At 50.8% G+C, this 17537-nt stretch overlaps 8 protein-coding genes across 8 annotated transcripts; 4 read left to right on the top strand and 4 right to left on the bottom strand. All coding sequences in view use genetic code 12, as the record gives it.

The window, feature by feature from the left end:
- Nucleotides 1-1390: 1390 nt before the first annotated feature.
- Nucleotides 1391-3964, bottom strand: DIURU_003637 (M1 family metallopeptidase; the record flags this gene model as incomplete). Its single annotated transcript, XM_034156421.1, has 1 exon — nt 1391-3964. One exon carries the CDS (start codon nt 3962-3964, stop codon nt 1391-1393), a length of 2574 nt encoding a protein of 857 aa, XP_034011890.1.
- Nucleotides 3965-4242: 278 nt separating this feature from the next.
- Nucleotides 4243-5442, bottom strand: DIURU_003636 (uncharacterized protein; the record flags this gene model as incomplete). The annotated part of the gene is made up of 1 exon (XM_034156420.1): nt 4243-5442. One exon carries the CDS (start codon nt 5440-5442, stop codon nt 4243-4245), a length of 1200 nt encoding a protein of 399 aa, XP_034011889.1.
- An 800-nt stretch (nt 5443-6242) lies between these two features.
- DIURU_003635 (uncharacterized protein) lies at nt 6243-7499 on the top strand (the record flags this gene model as incomplete). The annotated part of the gene is made up of 1 exon (XM_034156419.1): nt 6243-7499. The coding sequence occupies one exon, from the start codon at nt 6243-6245 to the stop codon at nt 7497-7499; it is 1257 nt and encodes a 418-aa protein (XP_034011888.1).
- A 236-nt stretch (nt 7500-7735) lies between these two features.
- On the bottom strand, nt 7736-8032 carry DIURU_003634 (uncharacterized protein; the record flags this gene model as incomplete). Its single annotated transcript, XM_034156418.1, has 1 exon — nt 7736-8032. The coding sequence occupies one exon, from the start codon at nt 8030-8032 to the stop codon at nt 7736-7738; it is 297 nt and encodes a 98-aa protein (XP_034011887.1).
- Nucleotides 8033-9361: 1329 nt separating this feature from the next.
- Nucleotides 9362-10885, top strand: TNA1 (Tna1p; the record flags this gene model as incomplete). Its single annotated transcript, XM_034156417.1, has 1 exon — nt 9362-10885. The coding sequence occupies one exon, from the start codon at nt 9362-9364 to the stop codon at nt 10883-10885; it is 1524 nt and encodes a 507-aa protein (XP_034011886.1).
- A 171-nt stretch (nt 10886-11056) lies between these two features.
- Nucleotides 11057-12127, top strand: DIURU_003632 (uncharacterized protein; the record flags this gene model as incomplete). Its single annotated transcript, XM_034156416.1, has 1 exon — nt 11057-12127. One exon carries the CDS (start codon nt 11057-11059, stop codon nt 12125-12127), a length of 1071 nt encoding a protein of 356 aa, XP_034011885.1.
- Nucleotides 12128-12647: 520 nt separating this feature from the next.
- GAP6 (Gap6p) lies at nt 12648-14357 on the bottom strand (the record flags this gene model as incomplete). Its single annotated transcript, XM_034156415.1, has 1 exon — nt 12648-14357. The coding sequence occupies one exon, from the start codon at nt 14355-14357 to the stop codon at nt 12648-12650; it is 1710 nt and encodes a 569-aa protein (XP_034011884.1).
- A 1288-nt stretch (nt 14358-15645) lies between these two features.
- Nucleotides 15646-17148, top strand: DIURU_003630 (uncharacterized protein; the record flags this gene model as incomplete). The annotated part of the gene is made up of 1 exon (XM_034156414.1): nt 15646-17148. The coding sequence occupies one exon, from the start codon at nt 15646-15648 to the stop codon at nt 17146-17148; it is 1503 nt and encodes a 500-aa protein (XP_034011883.1).
- Between the last annotated feature and the right edge of the window lie 389 nt (nt 17149-17537).

The raw sequence follows: 17537 nt of genomic DNA, 5'->3' as shown, positions 1-17537 counted from the left end.
GGCTACAACGGTGAGTTAGTTACTTTCTGGGTGCGTGGTACAACTCACCTCGTTGTGTCCTGCATATCATGTAATGCACCTGCATACAGAAATTTTACTTGTGTAATGTGTTACACCTGTCTTACCACTTGTACGAACATCACAGGTCGTTTCTAATGCTCATTAGATGCGATATACTACACTACTATTCAAAGTAGTCCTAAAAAAATTTTGCAATAAAAAAGAAGTTTTTTTTTTTTATGTCAAATCTACCATAGATCCACCAATTTTGAAGCTAACTCTCTGAAAATCACATCGATTATTCTTCTAATGCCAACTATAATTAACAAGCAAACGGATTGATTTTATCGATTTTTCCTGATTTTATAGTTCACTTTATAGATTTTTGGAGAAGAAATTCAAAAAAATCTCGTTCAGTGTCAGGGGTACTATTTGCATAGTAGACATCATAGCTTTGTTATTTACCATTTGTAGAGTGTCATATACGTGATGAAAGTTCGTTGTTGAAAGTAAATCTACTTCATGCAGACGCACCTCATGTGTGCAGGACCATACGCTTCAAGTTAAATATTGTAATGTCGTTCCGCAATGACAAATTCATGAACTAGACAAAGTGGGGTGTGGAATTGGTTGTAAATTTTTATTGTAATTTCCAAGCCTCACACATGATTATCAAGTGAAGTTCATGAATCGTCTATTTTTCCTATTAATCCCATGCAGAAACCCTGGGTTCGAATCTTGGTAGTGCTCCAAATTTACAAAGGCAGTTTGCGTCGTAGTTTGGCAATGGGTTTTCTGGAGCAAGCGGCTGCGTGCCTTGGTTGACACTTCTGGCGGAAATGGTTTTCAAGTGACATAGGTCTTGCACATTTACTGAACACTNTTTAAAAAAAAAAAAAAAAAAAAAAAAAAAAATCAAAAAAAAATTTGAAATTTTTTTTTTCGACAAAATTTGACGAGTCGCGTGCATTATATGCAGAATCGATTTAGTTGACCTATGACCATTATTGTAGTCGTCCAAATATTATAATGAATTTGAAGTATAATGAGTTTGAGTTAAACTTTTAGCTTACAAGGAAGTTCTTGCATTTGAGATGTAATACTGCATACAGGCTTTAGAACACTTTTAAGACACATAAAGTACACCTGACGGCCGGTTGCAACGTACTCACGAATTTCTATCAGCAAAATCTAAATAGAAAACCTAGCTTGCGCAGAAAATTTTCTTCTGATGGTTGACAAATTGCGAACCGATAGCTTTGTATCATAGGTTTACTCCACATTTCGACTTTGTAAACTACAGCTGCAAGATCAATCCTGAATGATCCTTTCATATTAATCGAAACACTATACTATGCATTTTATCCTCTTAAATTTTCACCCTTCACTCTCAAATGTCTCCGTGACTGCGTTGGTACCACGCCAGTTGGATCAGAATGTAGTCCAAAGCCTGCTTGAACGCCCGCTCAAACCCGTGAACGTCCTTAGCGGCAAAGAAGCCTTCAATCTCGTTACGCTTCAGTTCCAGTTGGTAATTGCACAAAGTCAACCGCACAAACCGATCAAGCACCACCATGTTCGTCAGCATGAGCTTGTAGAAGTCGTCGTAATGATCGCGGAAAAAAATCCAGAAATCGTCACGGGTAATGGGGTTAGCGCTCAACGGTTGGCCTAAAAAGTGGGCATCCATGATGGGGATGACCAGGTCATCAATGAGCGAATCCAACAACTTCGGCAAGTATTCAAGATTGGTAATGTGGCCCAAGGCACCCAAAGCAATTTCACGTGAGTCCAACAGTGTCGGCAGCGTCACCTGAGCGAAAATGGCATTAAAGTCAGCTTGCGACAATTCAGGTTGCAGAGCTACCGTCTGCCAAACAAACCCACGCAACGACGGGTCCATCTTACCCAGCAGCTGCCATTGCTTGAAAAGCTGGTGAGCGTAGTCGACCACTTCCTTAACGCCAGCACCACCAGCTCCCGTGAGCACGTTCAGTTGAAGCGACACCTTCAAGTAGTCGGTGGAAGGCAGCGTCGATTGGCCAAGCTCAGTCACCACCAGCTTACCCTTGTCTTGGTAGATTTCTTCCTGCAACTGCTTCAATTTAGCGTCGGTAGCGGGAGTTTGACCGCCGAACGCCACCACGAATTTCGAAAGGACACGGCTAAGTTCAAGCCACACCACGTAGTCGTCGCCAAGCTTAGGCGCCACCCCGCGAAGGAAAGCAATGAACTCGGCCGTGGTCAGCTTGCCAGCGATCGCCATGAACGCGGCATCGGCAATGAGCCCCACCTTGTCGGCGGGGGAGAGGTCGCTGAAGTAGGGCAAGATGTGCTTTTCAAAGATGTCCTGGGCGTATTGCACGCGGTAGAAGCCCAGACAGTTGGTGTTAAGCTTGAACAAGCCTTCAGGAGCAGTGATCTCCGCCGACTCCTCGACAAAGGCGTCGATCTCCACCGGCGTGTTAGCGTTCAACGGGATCCACCATCTAGTTTTGTTTTCCTCGGCGGTAACATCGCCAGAATTGAGGAATCTCAGTTGAGTCAACTTGAGCTTATCGCCGGACTTGGTCACCAGCACTACGGGGAACCCGATTTGCTTGATCCACGGCTTCATCATCTCCTCCACCGGCTTACCCAGGACTTCGCCAATTGCCCCGAAAAGATCCTTGGTGGTCGCGTTGGCGTATTGGTGAGCCTTCAAGTACTTAGACACCCCCAGCAAAAACTTTTCCTTGCCCAAGAACGTCTGCAACATCAACAACACCAGCGACCCCTTCAAGTACGAAATGGCATCGAACACTTGGTCGATGTCAAGGGCGTCGTTTACAGGCACTTCGATAGGGTGAGAGTTGCGCAACCCATCCAAGGTGAGGGCCAGTTGCACCGATTCCAGGACGAAGCCCAGGAAGATGTCCCATTCAGGGAACAAGTGGTCGACGGCAACGTAACCGATGAGAGTGGCAAACGCTTCGTTTTCGTACAACTCGTCCCACCACGCCATCGTCACCAAGTTGCCGAACCACTGGTGAGCCAATTCGTGCGCCACAACGTAGGCGACCTTCTTCTTGTAGGCAGCACTCAGCTTCTGTTCGTTGTACAACAAGGCGGTGGCTCTGTAGGTGACGAGCCCCCAGTTCTCCATGGCGTTGTGCAGGAATGAGTGCACCGCCAACAAGTCGAGCTTGGGCAACGGGTACTTGATGTCGAAGATCTTAGAGAAGAAGTCGACGATCTTCGGGGTGATGCTCAGCGCGAACACCGCGTCCTCAATCAGACCCTTGGTGGTGTAAATGCGACAAGGCAAAGGCTTGTTGTCGACATACAAGTCCTTCGTGTGCAGTTCGATGAAGTCAAACTCGCCAAACGCCCATGCCACCAAGTAGGTCAGCATCACCGGCAGCGTGGCGAACTTAACCACTTTATCGTCGCCTTCCTCAACTTCCAGCACCACCGGCATGTTACCCAACGCGGTGTGGTGCTTAGGCACCTTGATCGACACGTCGAACGTCGCCTTACGCGCCGGCTCATCGAAACAAGGGAACGCTCTCCGCGCGTCAGTAGCCTCGAATTGCGTCGAGTACATGTACTTAGTCTCGCCTTGGTCCTGGTACGAAGACTTGTAGAACCCGGCCATGTTGGTTTGGATACGGCCTTGGTACTTGATCGACACTTGGGCTTTGCCTGGTTCAAACTTCATCGGGAAGTGGGCGACAAAGTACTCTTTAGGCTGATTGTACTCGATGTTCAGCGCCACTACTGCCGTTTGACCTTCAGGGGTGAGTTCGACGGAGTCAATGGTCAAATCCCGGTAGTTCAAGTGGAGTTCATCGGTGGCCTCGTCGATGGCGACGTCGATGGTGGTGACGCCATGGTAGGTGTCGTTGCCAAAATCAATGGCGGTGACGTCGACGACGTAGTGGGAGGGCCTGACAGTGAACGGCAAACACTCGTAGTAGGGCATCGTGATGGGTATATAGGCGATGGAGGTCAGATGCCGTGCAGGGCTAAGGCTCTCGGAGACGGCAATCGCTGTGTGCTTATGTGCAGGTGACGCGTCGCAGCCTACCTCGATCAGGCCATAAACACTACTCTAAATCTAAGCCCCGCGATAAGCAAAGCTTAATCCGCGACAATCAACCATTACCTCGGTCTCTGAAAAATTTAGGGACAATTCGTAGTGTGCACTAGAGCCTGGTTGTTCCAAATCTACAATTGATTTGATATCTCTCTGTTGTCGTGTTACATAAACAAAAAAAGCGTTGGCCCGTAGAACTCAGCGGTGACATTGGTGAACAGCATGCCGTCAAGCATCAGCTTGATTTCGTTCATAAACCCTCGTGGGCCCACTAAGTGGACGTAGTGAGTAGAGTTCTTGAAGTGCTTGATATCATCATAGATGATGCGCCGTTCGTATCCCTCAGAGCCGATCAAGTCCTGGGGCTCCTGTTGGGTGTGGAACTCAGTGACACTGAAGTTAGGGTACTGGTGCTCCCATTGACGTAACTGAGTGACGAACGGACGCACCGCTGACGTCTTATTGCTCCACATCAATTGCACGGCAACCCCTTGTTCCAAAGCCCGTTGCATAATGGGAATCGTAGGAGTGATACCGATGCCGCCAATGACAAACACCCACTTCTTAGCGTACTGAGGAGGGTCTTCGCTGAACACGAATTGACCCCCAGGAGGCGCCACTTGGAGGATATCGCCCTCAGTCAAATTCTGGTGGACATGGCCCAGCACAAGCCCATTAGGTAAATGCTTAACGCTGATGCGGTACATGTTATCGAGAGGGATCCACAGCACCAGGTACTCTCGAGTAATAATCTCGCCGTTGATCATCCACCGGATACACACGTATTGCCCCGGTTGGGGCATCATGATCCGGTGGTTGGGGTCCTCGGGAGTGAAGTAGACCAGTCTCACTGCCGACGACTCCATCACGAGCTTGACCACCTTGAACCGACGGAACCCCGTCCACGGAAGCAAGGCGTTACGCTTGTTTTCCATATCGATGAGAAGCTTGGCCAAGTTAGCGTAGGCGATTGTCCACGCCTCCAAGAATTGAGGGGTAGCCCCTTCCTCCAACATCTCCTCAAAGGCAGCGATAAGCCCTTCCCCAAAGTACTGGTAGTGTTCAGGGACAATTTGAAGACCAATGTGCTTGTTGACAATCTGGTCGATAAAGTCTTGGAGCGGGGTCAAGTCGTCAATGCACTCGGCGTAGCGTAAAAGACAGAACGCCATAATCTTCGGTTGGCGCATCAACTTCTGGTCGGTCTTGTTGAAGAACGTCAGCATCCCCGCATACTTGCGGACCATGATCTTGTAGAACTCATTGGTGATCTGGTCGCCCTCCTGCTTGAGGATGGGCACCAGGTCGCGGATAACCTGCTTCTGGTTCTCAGTGAGAGGCCGAGCAATGAACTGGATGGCCATTAAAAGGAGAAGGGTGTCACTGTAAATATGATACTACAGCACCTTACAGTGTCTATATAGTGAGGGGAATTGGCTGGGCTCGTCTTGTGTTCGGATTTCTGCACCCCCTGCCATTGTGCATCTTCGCTAGGTGATGATCGGCGCTGCACGCTGTACTTGCTCGCGAATGTCTGTCGGTTAGGGAGCGATGGACCTAACAGGAGGAAGGAAGTTTTGACTCAGATTACGAACAGTTAGTCACTAGTTGGGGCCAATTTTTCCAGGTATAGAAAGCTAAAAGTGTACTTATAAATGAGTCTCATACTATGCAACACAACTCTATCCAAGCAGGAATTTCATCTCTTGTGTTTTCGTTATCGTCAATATAGGATTACACGAGAAAATTATTATATCAACCACCTTGCCCTCGTCAGCGACCACGTGATGCCCACAATTAAACTTGAAATTCACAAGTATGGCGTCGTAGAGTCATGTAAACGACGTCCCGCCTTAGCCTCCAAGAACGATGGTGCCACTTTGACGTGACAGTTCTCCCGAAAGTTTGTGTCTTTCAGGAAATGCTGTACCGACGATAAGCTGTGGAAACTCCAGCTTCGGGATCGCTTCCCGGAAAAACCTTATTCTTCGTAAACTCCAGCCATTCAGGTCATCCTGTCAGGTCATGCCTTCAAATTTCAGTCTTGCTAGCTGTTGGCATCTCAACTGACGGGACCCCCCACACTATTTGTGTTTGGTTCTGGCAGCGCTACCATCCACGCCCGTCTAACGGTTGACGGCGCGCCGTATAGTGGTAAGCCTCGATGCCGCCGATTCCCCAAGACGTTGCCCTTCTCTGGGGGCTCGTGTTCCTCCGAATGATGGGGTACGGGCTCACCAACCAGGTGCTCACACTTTTCCTCCATCTGTTAGGCATCGCTGACGTCGCTATTGGTTGGTTCATGACCGCCACCTTAATTGGCGACGCCCTCCTTTCGCTCTGGTTGACGTGGCGAGCCGACCATTGGGGTCGTCGTCGTGTGGTCGCTGGTGGATGTGTGGCTATGGCCATTTCCGGCTTGGTTTTCGCCTCAGCGCTGAGTTTCTGGGTGCTTTTATTAGCAGCTGTGGTCGGGGTTATCTCGCCTCTGGGTGACGAAACCGGCCCGTTTAAGTCAGTGGAAGAAGCGCTGTTGGCTCACTTGACGCTACCCGAACACCGGGCGTTTATCTACGCTATCCATGGCCTTGCCGCTACCGGCGGGGCGGCAGTGGGGTCGCTTGTCGCCGGTATTGTGGTCGACCAGCTTACGCTAGTGTACCAATTTGACGATGTCACGGCTTACCGGGTGGTGTTTGTCATTTACGCCGGTATTGCCGTGGCTAAGCTTTTGTTTTCGTTGCTTCTTTCACCAGCGTGTGAAGTGAAAGTTATGGACGTTCCCGTGGTGGAAACCGAAGATAGCCAGTTGCTTTTGCCTCCCAGTTCTCTGACTGGTCTTTCTGCACGTACTCAGAGACTTTTGGCTCCGCTTTTGGTGGTATTTATGCTTGATTCATTAGGGTATGGCTTGATGCCGTGGGCATGGGTGGTGTACTATTTAAAGAAGACATTTGCCATTTCTGCTACTGGCCTCGGTACGTTGTTCTTTGTCATTAACCTTACCGATGCCATTTCGCTGCTTCCGCTGGCGTGGATCGCCACTAAATTGGGTAGTGTCGCCGCCATTCTTGCTACACAAGTACCACTGGCGATCTTATTTGCCTTGGTATCGGTGGTGCTGCTGTTTGGTGCCCTGGCGATCCTTTTGTTAGGCTACGCCGCTACGCTGACATTGGATGTGGTGCCTCGCCAGATGCTATTATCGGCATTATTCCCTCCACACGAATTAGCGAAAGTAATGGGGGTGGTCAATCTTGGTAAGACCGCCGCTCGCAGTGTGGGACCTCCATTCACCGGTTGGCTTGCTCACCATGGCTGGCTTCATTATGGGTTTGCCATCAACGGGGGGTGCGTGCTCATTGCCGATGCCGTACTCGCCTCGTTTCTGGGCCGCTACTCCCAATCGCAAATCCATTGACAATGCTACGATAAACACTTGAAGATCACTGCTATCACTGCGATGATCACCTACTTATTCAGTATTGGGTGAATGATAGCATACCCTCAATAATCAGAGCTACAGCATTGATTTTGAGGCTCATCGGCCATTAATCGAAACATTGGCGATGTCAATGGTCATTCGCCACCATTTTCATACATAGATCATCAGATTATTATACACGTAAGTTACGTATCGTTTTGTCAGTAGTTTGTTTAGAAGATGGCGTCCAACACACAGCAGGCACACAACGCCGCCAAGCACCCCATCAAGCAGTCGTCGTTGCTCAGGCCCCGCTGCTGTTGCACGTACACCGGCTGCTGCTGCGGGTAGTACCCTTGGGGCGGCGGGCCTTGATAGTAGCCGCCTTGGGGCGGGCCCTGCTGGTAGTAGCCGCCCTGGTGGCCGCCGCTAAACATCCCCCGGTCCTGTTGCTGGTAGTTCATGTGGGCTTGTTGTGGTTGTTGCTGGTTCCACTCGGGCGGGGGTCCTGTGGGAGCCTTGTAGTCCATTGTCTTTACTTAATGATCGAGGAGGTTTTCGGACCACACCAATGCCTTTGTGTTGTGCACAAAAGCCGGCGAGCGCGCGGGCTCGAAATTGCGAACTGTCATTTGACAAAATCAAAGTGCGAAGACACCAAACTTAATGGTCATGTGCCACACGCAACGTCCCTGGCAGCATGGCGTCATCTGATTAACCTTATGGCTAAGCTCTATTTCGGTTGGCCTACTTAAAACAATTTTTTTTTTTTTTTTCTATTGAGTGTTTTTCGATGGCACACCCTCAAAGCCTCGATTTCCGCCAAGTGCTGGGAGTCGTGACCACGGGGCGGAGCTTTTTCCCTCCTGGGGAGTACCTGATCTGATCTACACGTATAGTGATCTCACCACCTAAATATATGCACAGATCCATCACCACCATTCCCACTCCCAATACTAAGGATACGATACAATTCCTCGCTCTGCTCCCGACCGGAGAGCGCGAAGTTCATTAGCCTGGGTGCTTGCTACTAACTCCGAAAGGCGAAGAGAGCAATACCAAGCGGTGATGAGGAGTACTAGGAGCGGGTTTATACTACACAAACTACCAAATCAAATTAGTCTCAGCCTTCGCTGAAAATTTAATACCGGATTTTGGGTGTCTTCGGGTATTTTGTCGAACAATAACCTAGGTTAGTGGTTTGTGTCCCGCCTTTACGGCGCTATCGCCGTCGCCGGTACCGGCTTCACAAATTTTTGCGTCGCGTCCCAAGTGGCGGGGAACCTTGCCTTCTGTGTTAGCGGCTGTAGCAAAAGGAGAAGCTAGTGGCTTCCGCAGAATAGCCCCACTATGGCATAAACCCGATGGCAAATACGAAGTGTCTCGGATAGCTTCTCGGAACGCGCTGCCATATAACTCCGTAATTTCCTATTTCAGAGCATATGTGGTTGGTGTTCCCTGTGATCGTATCTCATTTTGGTTGTGTGCCCTGCGCCATGTAACTATACTTTAAACAATCGGGGAAAAATCACCGTCCCCGAACTTAAACGGGTAGCACAATTATCGAAACAATGGGCTTGCTATTGTGGGGAAACCCTCTAACCCCTGAGCCGGTAGCCAGCTCTCTCGTCTCGAAGCTCCCCCATCTCCACGGGTTACTCCTTCCCCTCCGTCTGATGACTCACGGCTGAGGTTACTCATCCCCACAGGCGCTCTCCGGTGGCCGTGCATGGCCGGACCGGCCACTTCAGCCGGACGTGGAGCAACACCGGCGGTGTCAGGCCTCAAAACTATAAAATAGCCGCCGCCCCATCTTCTAATTACTAAAAAGAAAAACCAAGACATTCTCTACTACTCCCATGAGCGATATCGAAAAGTACGAGTCGCCCAAGCACGTCGACGTGTCGGCGGAGGACTTATTCAGCCAGCGGTCCCACCAGCAGTTCGCTGACGTCGCCGACAACGAGGCCCGCGTCGCCCAGCTCGCCCAGGAAATGGGCATCAACACCCGCAAACTCATGTGGAAGATCGACTTGTGGGTGGTGCCTCCGTTTTGTTTGCTTTACTTCCTTTCGTTTTTGGACCGGGTGAACATTTCCAACGCCAAATTGTATGGTATGGTTGATGATTTGCATTTAAAGGGGAACGAATACAACACCGCGTTGACGCTTTTCTTTGTCCCTTACATCGTGTTTGAAATCTTGCTGAACTACGTCATCAAGAAGATCCGCCCCCGCTACTGGTTGGCAGGGCTGATCTTCATCTTTGGTGTCATTTCCATCGGTATGGGTTTTGTGACCAACTTCGGTGGTCTCGCCGCCTGTCGGTTCTTGCTCGGTATGTCTGAAGCGCTGACGTTCCCCGCCATCTTTTACGTGTTGCTGACATACTACTCCAAATACGAAGCTCAACAACGTTTTTCGGCATTCTTCAGTGTCACTACCCTCGCAGGTGCTGCCTCTGGTTCCATTGCCTGGAGAATCAAAGACCTCGATGGCAGATACGGCATCGCTGCCTGGCAATGGATCTTCATCATCGAAGGTACTTTCACCGCTGGGTTGGCGTTTGTGCTCCTTTTCCTTATCCCCGACTTCCCTGAAGAACTGCGGTTCCTCAACGCTAACGAAGTCGAGTTCTTAAAGAGAAAGCTTGAGATCATCAACGGATCGCTGTCCGCCCACGAAATCAAATTCAAGATCAAGGACGTGTTCAACGTGCTCAAGGACTACATGATCTGGTTGCCCACTTTGGGTTACTTTGCCTGTATTGTCCCTGCCTACGCCATCGCCTTTTTCCTCGCCCAAATCGTCAAGGATCTTGGCTACACTGCCGTCGCCGCTCAGGCTCACTCGGTGTACCCGTGGCTCTGTGCCTTTGGGTTATGTAACATCGTCGCCTTCCTTTCCGACCGCACCAGATGGAGATACCCGTTCTTCTTGGCTACCGGGTGTATCGCCATTGCTGGTCTCGGCATGGTGCTTGGCCTGACCGACGCCAACGTCCGTTACGCCGGTACCTTCTTGACGTGTATGGGGTTGTACACCGCCATGCCCACGCTCATTTGCTGGCAAACGTTATCGTTCGGCTCCCACATCCGTAAATCGGTGGGGCTGGCGTGTATCATTGGTTTCGGGAACATTGGTGGTATCATCTCCACCTTCTTGTTTTTGCAGAAAGACGCTCCTCAGTTCACCACGGGGCTCGGGGTGTGTATCGCGATGATGGCGTTGTCGCTTATCGTGGGCACGGCGATCCTCATCTCGTTCTGGTGGCAGAATAAGCGCAAGCAGACCCCCGAGTACCAAAACTACTTCTACAGTCTCCCCGAACGGGAACAGAAGATGTTGGGCGACCGCGCTCCGACCTTCAAGTACATGTACTAACACACCAGTACGCTAATTTACGACGATTACGGCAAATAAGACTCTAATACACTATAAGCATAGCTCCACTGTAGTCAACAACCAGAAAATATCTTTTAATAGTTTGTTTGATCAAACTGTGCTGCCAGTGGGAGCAGCCCCTGGGTATGCCCTGCCGCGCATTAGGATATTATGACCTTATCACTATATAGGGAAATTCCCTTGTCGACCGTCAATGATGATCTGATACCACCGACTTGCCAAACACAAGAAATACCCCGTTCTACTATCGATTGGCCGTTGGAAATCGTGGCTATCATGCTCGATTTCCTCCCGCAACACCGCGTCTACCCCTTCCTCTCACTATCCAAAGGAGTCAACCATATTGCAAAGCAACGGTTACTTCGACAAGTATACGTGCTCGATCGAGACAGGAAGCCGCTTCTACATGATGCGGTGGATGAGTTGATCCACTGGCTGTTCCTTACAAAGTCACAATTCCTCGACTTAATGGAGACCAAATCCGAGTGGCCCGGAAAGCTAGTTTTCCTCGAATACTTTACTGAAGAGGAACCTATCGATGATGACCACAAAGCTATAAAGGAAAGAATACAGCCTGCCGAATTCGTCGTTGTGGAATCAAAAGAACACTCAGTGTTTATGCCAAATGAGGTCAAACGAATGTATATGTCCACTCCGTTGGATTCCCCTCACCTTGCTCAAGCCACGATAGCTGGACGCCGTGAGCTTAGCCCTACGCTAACTAAGATCAGAGTCGATAGTCTACAGCTAGTTGACGATGTACAAGGTATAGATGGATGCATCGATCTATCATCCGTGAAGCAATTGTCTCTTGTGCACATACAATCCTACGATATGCCACAACAGGTGGCATCTCAATTTGCTAGATTGGAAGACTTATTTGTTGCCTCGATTAAGACTATACCTCTTGATGTCCAATACTTCCCCCAAACGGTGAAACGATTAGTTATACAGGGTCTTGATGCACGTTTCCAAAACTCATTGATAAAAGTTGGGTATCGGTTCAAGCTGCTGCTTGAGTATCTCGAGCTTTGCGACGGGACAGCTTCACAGAACTGGCCTCGACTGATTACGTTAAACTGTCATGGTAACACTCCGATCCCCTACGACACGTTCAACTTTGACAAACTCAGAATGTACGTGTGTTTTGGTGAGGTTTATCACATTGAACAACATCTGGGTAAGCAGCCAGCCTTTGGACGTATAAACAACTATGGCTGAATGATTTCCTAGTTATTTTGACAACAATGCATTCGAGACCCCTGTCCAATGTGAAGGAGTGCCGAGTTTACTGGGCAGCAAGACCATCGTTGTACTAAACATTCAAGTAGTCTGTACTTTGTTGATGATGGGATGATGTGTACAGTTAATCGTCTAAGCTCAATATTGATCAAAGTTGATAGGGTGTCTTACACGGAAGAAATGCGGCTTTACACCTTATCAATACTTCTAGCTTATTCAACTCAATCAGATTGAGACGACAAGCCGTTTAGCTGCTGCTCGTCAAGTTGAGGGACGCGTCCCTATACACGTGAAGGACATTCAGAAATAAGTAAAAGTGGGTCAGAACTGTCTGTGGCTCAGACAGTAAAGGGGTTTTTTGTGGTTGATCAAACTGTGTATAACACAAACACGTAATTAATCTATGGGATTTCGAAATGTCGTAGAAGCTTATCGTTATTATTCGTGACTCATTAAATATGTAGGTGTATATGCAAAATGGGGATGGCGGTAGCCGTGTCTAGCAAAGGAACGCCGTTATCTTCTTGTAAAATGGCAACGCCTTGCGACGAGCAAGCTCCTCTTCCTTCTCTTGGCGCAACATGTCGACGTCGACCTCCTTGCGGCCAGTGTCGATATCGATTTGCGACACGGGGATGAGGAGGTTCCACCCCTTGTAGAAGAAGAAGTAGTGGCCGAGGAAGAACGCCAACACGATCGGCGCCGCCAAGTACTGTTCGAAGAAGTACTGGGCGTCTGGCTGCTTGCCGATGGGCCACACCGAGATCCAGAATTGGAAGCACAACACCACGATGTTACAGAGCAAACCGTACACCGCGCCCCAGAAGCCAGTGTTGGCGACGTAAGGGAGCTCATCGGTGGTACGGCCTTGGTGGTAAAGCGCGCGACGGAACTGGATGTGGGCGCCACAGATCGAGCCCCAAGTGAACAACGTCAGCAACCCGGAAAGGGCCATCAACCACGCGAACACTTCCCCTTGCTTAGGCGAAGCGGCGACAAACGAAATGAGACCGATAATGGCACACACGGCGATCCCCACCAAAGGGCGACCCTTGCGGTCGACGTAGAGGAAGATCTTGGGGGCCAATTCTTCCTTGGCCAAACCCAACATCGTCCGCGAGAACCCGTAGACGGCGGAGTTACCGATGGACAAAAGCGCGATGAGAATGACGGCGTTGAACACCGAGTCGAGCCCTTTAACACCAGCGTCGTTGATAGCGATGACGAAGGGCGACGCCGAGTTGTCGGAGGTACCGTTCATCAACTTGGGCAGGTTCTTAGGGACGATGAAGCCGATCAAGATAAGCGTCAACATGTAAAAGATGACGATACGCCAGAACACCTGCTTGATGGCTTTAGGAAGCACGATCCGGGGGTTTTCCTTGGATTCAGACGCGGTTAAACCGATAAGTTCAGTACCGGCGAGCGAGTAAGTGGCAGTGACCAACACCGACACCACCCCTTTGAAACCACCGGTGAACGAACCCGGGTTGTGCCAGTACTTAGCCCCGATGTAACCTTGCTTACCGCCACCAGCGATCATGACAATGGCGAAGATATCCCAACCGACAACGCCCAAAAGCTTAATCACCGAGGCGACGAATTCCGTTTCGGCGAACCCTTTTTGGCCACAGAGGTTAAGCCCGATGATCACCACGTAGAAGATGGCGACCCAGGCATCATTATTGATATCCAGTGGCCAGAAGTTGATTGTCATCAGCGCCGCCACTAATTCCACGGGTAACACCACCACCCAGAAAAGGGCGTAGTTCCACCCCATAGCAAAACCCCACGACGGGTGGATGAACCGCGCCGAGTACACGGCGAACGAACCGTCGACAGGCAACACGGCGGACATCTCCGCCAACGATTGCATGGTACAGTATAAGAACGTCAGCACCACCGTCCAGGCGATGACCACCGACGCCGGGCCGTAAGTGAGCGCTTTACCCAGCGCCACCAAGAGACCCGAACCCACACACCCCCCGAGGGCGATCATTTGCAATTGGCGCTTCTTCATCCCCTTCTTCAATTCGTTACCGCCATCGCCCTTCAACACGGAGTCGGGGTCGGCGCGTTTCCACGAGTCTTTAAAATTCTGCCATTTCAGGCCGCCGGTGCTGGTTTCGCTGTATGGCAGCTGTTGCGAGTACACCGGCTCGTCCAGCCACGAGGACTTGGTTTCGACGGCTTCTTTGGCGTCGGACATAATTTTTGACAGGCACAGGTAGGGAGGATGGCAGAGGGAAGCCGGGCGTCGCTGGCCTTATATTGTCGGCGACGTCATGCCTGAGGGTGCTGTACTTCGAGTGCAGGCGAAACGCCGTGCGCGATGGCCCTGTAGCGGCTGCATCGTTGGTGACAAAGCGACGGCGATGGCGTGGGGAGGTGAGAAAAAGAAATGGGGGAGGGCGCTAACGGTCAGAAGATAGCGAATACGAGATGATCCCGATAAGCCTCAACTAGCACTAGAGGGTTGGCGGTGATAACTCAGAGTAAACCCAACAATTTAGCGGGGTAAGTGACGCCGTCACCGGGCAGTTGCCTGGTGTCTAAGCTTTTCCTGAGAGCAACGTTCCGGCCCGGTACTCTGCGGGCGCCGCGCGAATTGGCTGGGTGCGCCTGCAACTGGGGCCTGTCTCGGTATCGGCAACGCGAGATCAGAGGAGACCAGAGCTGAGCAGAGGGGAACGAGAAAAAGCAACGGGACATTTCTATTTCAAAATCGCTTAGAATACTTGGCTAATTTCTTTCTATGTGTCTCGGTTAGTAGCTTGCTGACTCTGGGCGCGTTGGTGAGTCACGTCGGGGGTTCACTCCCCCCATGACTCAAGCCGGCACCGGACATGGAAGGGTCACTCGATGAGTGCGAACCCGGCGCTGGGGCGTCGGCCACGGAGCGAGTGGGGATATCGAGACAATGGCGTGGGGTAACAAGGGGGAGAAGCGGGACAGCGATCGTCGGCTACCGGTGGCAACTGATGGAGCAAACCACCACGGTATTAGCCACGGAGCCCGATGAGGGGAGCTACCATTGGATTGTGGGGAAATGTTTACGATTAGCTATTGTGTTATGGGGTAGCAAAAGACGATACTAATTAGCGAAGGCAATAGGAGTGGTAGCAGGCGACTAGCAGGCGTCGTAGCATACAGCAGTCAAGCTATAATAAACGCCTTAGGCTTACTGCATGCCCGCTGCTATCACTCTCCTTTCCTCGAGTTTCATCAGGACCTGCGGCAGCAGCTTATCAATGCATCAAACGTGGAGACACACACCCCACACATTAATTAAATCTACCATCGGTATTACCATTTCTGCCACTGCTACTACCACCACCAGTGCCTCGCTAGCTCTAACCCAATGTTCACGCGAGGGTCGCCGAACATACAAATCACGCAGACAGTCACAAGCCTCACGCACGATTACACCCCACACTAGCGGCGCCTTCGGAATTAAGGGTTTCGCGGAGACCACCAGATTCACAACCACTGACTCAATGACGTCGTACAAGTTTGGTAGCACTACTGACCCGGAAAAGGCAGCGCAGATCTACGGGCTCTGTGCGCTGGAGTGGGGGTGTGGCCTCAACGCTAAGCAATTCGGCAGCGTTGAGCGCCAGCGGTTTGAGGAGAACCACGCCCACCACCGCTACAACGTCGGCTACTACTACGAGGACAACGAGACCGGCGAGGTGGTGGCGCTGACGTTTGTGCTGAGCATCCCCGGTTTTTTTAAGCACGTGGACACGTCGTCGACGGCGATACCGCTGCTGTTGCTGATTGGCGTCCAGCCAATGACAGCGTTATTGGTGGGCCATGTGTTCACTGCTAAGTCGGTGAGAGGCCAAGGGTTAGCCTCAAAATTAGTGGCGAACGCCATTGCCGCTACCGAAGATGACTGCTTGCGCCGTGAGCTTGACAAGGACCCGGAATTTGCCCGTACCGTTAGAGGTGACGACGGCAGGATTGACCACGACGTCGCCAACCATTATTTGGCCAAGAAATACGTGTGGTATTTAAACTCTGCCGTTGGTGGCTACTATGAGCGGTTTGGATTCAAAGGGTACCCTGTGGATGCGTTCATGATCCCGTTCTCGCTTGTTGGCCAAGAGGAAGAGGAGATGCTCGTTAAAGCCATGGAGCTGGGAGAAAAGATGCGTGACCGCCTGATCAAGATCCTCAAAGCCGGCGACGAAGCCGACCTGGCCCTCATCCGCTATATCTTGCAAAACAAAGAATTGCAGATCGTCGCTGACCTCAACAAGACCAACTACCACCCGCAGTTGAGCCAGCGGCGCCGGTCGCTGAACCTGCTTACCCAGATCCAGCTGGCGGCCCGTTTCCAGAACCCAGCGATGGCAGCCATGGCCAATGGCGTTGAACCGGAAAAGCCTCACCGAGTAGCGTTCATCCCCGACTATACCTTCTTACACGGGATGCACATCATCGAGCAGGCGGAGCTGAGCTTCTTGTGGGGGGGTGATCAAGCAAAGTACCACCAGATCGTCGGCGCCATCATCACCAACCACGCTACCGGCCAGCTGCACTACGTGCTCTGGGCGACTCAGAAGTACCACAAGTTCGTCGTGTTGCTGGTAGGGCGTATCGACTACCACCCCAACCCCGGTGAATCGGTGAGACACCGCCGCCCGCTGATGGTGGCGCTGATGGCGGAGCTGGACATTCTGCACAACTATAGCGACCTTGAGTTGGTGATGCGGGTAGCGTGTATTGTCGGCAAGCGGAGATTGCCGCAACAGCCTGGGTTATACATCTGTGCTCCCGACTTGCCGTTAGAGATGCCCGAAGCGGCGACCCTCGACTTTGTCACCAATTACATCGCCCACCAAGTGCCCAAGGACTCCGAGAACCAGGTCAAATTGTACTCTGGCGACGAGTTTGCCAAGCAGATGCTTCCCATGTTGAAGAAGTTTGGCAGCAACAACCCTGCCGACGTCGACTTCGACTGGGTGTACCCCAGTAGACTCAACTGGGGCTAAGCGGAAGCAGTTTTGTATATCTCAATAACGTAAACGACATCAAAAAAGACGTCAAACAATTAGAATACTCCTTATTCTTTCTACTATTGCTGTATCCCTTAGTTTCTCATTACTAACGAACAATTGCCCGATTTTCTCAATCATCCGCGAGGGTCCCTGCATAACTCCGCCGCTCCGATATTGACAGAATACACTTAGTCTAGCTTGGAGATTTCCCATGGCTATGCACTGATTATCGTGCATAACGGTTTTCATTCGGGTTACGGCGATTTTCCACCTCCTGCCTACAATAGCAGGAGACATCATGTAATGCGTGGGGAGACAGCGGAACCGGACATCGTTGATGCCGAGCGAGTGCGTCGAGCTCCGGTTATCGGGCCCAGGCCTTC

This window comes from Diutina rugosa, assembly GCF_008704595.1.
Source record: "Diutina rugosa strain CBS 613 chromosome Unknown scaffold1_size794362, whole genome shotgun sequence".
NCBI classification, from domain to species: Eukaryota; Fungi; Ascomycota; class Pichiomycetes; order Serinales; family Debaryomycetaceae; genus Diutina; species Diutina rugosa.
The sequence above is the reverse complement of the archived record's forward strand: the minus strand, read 5'-3'. Positions and strand labels throughout refer to the sequence as shown.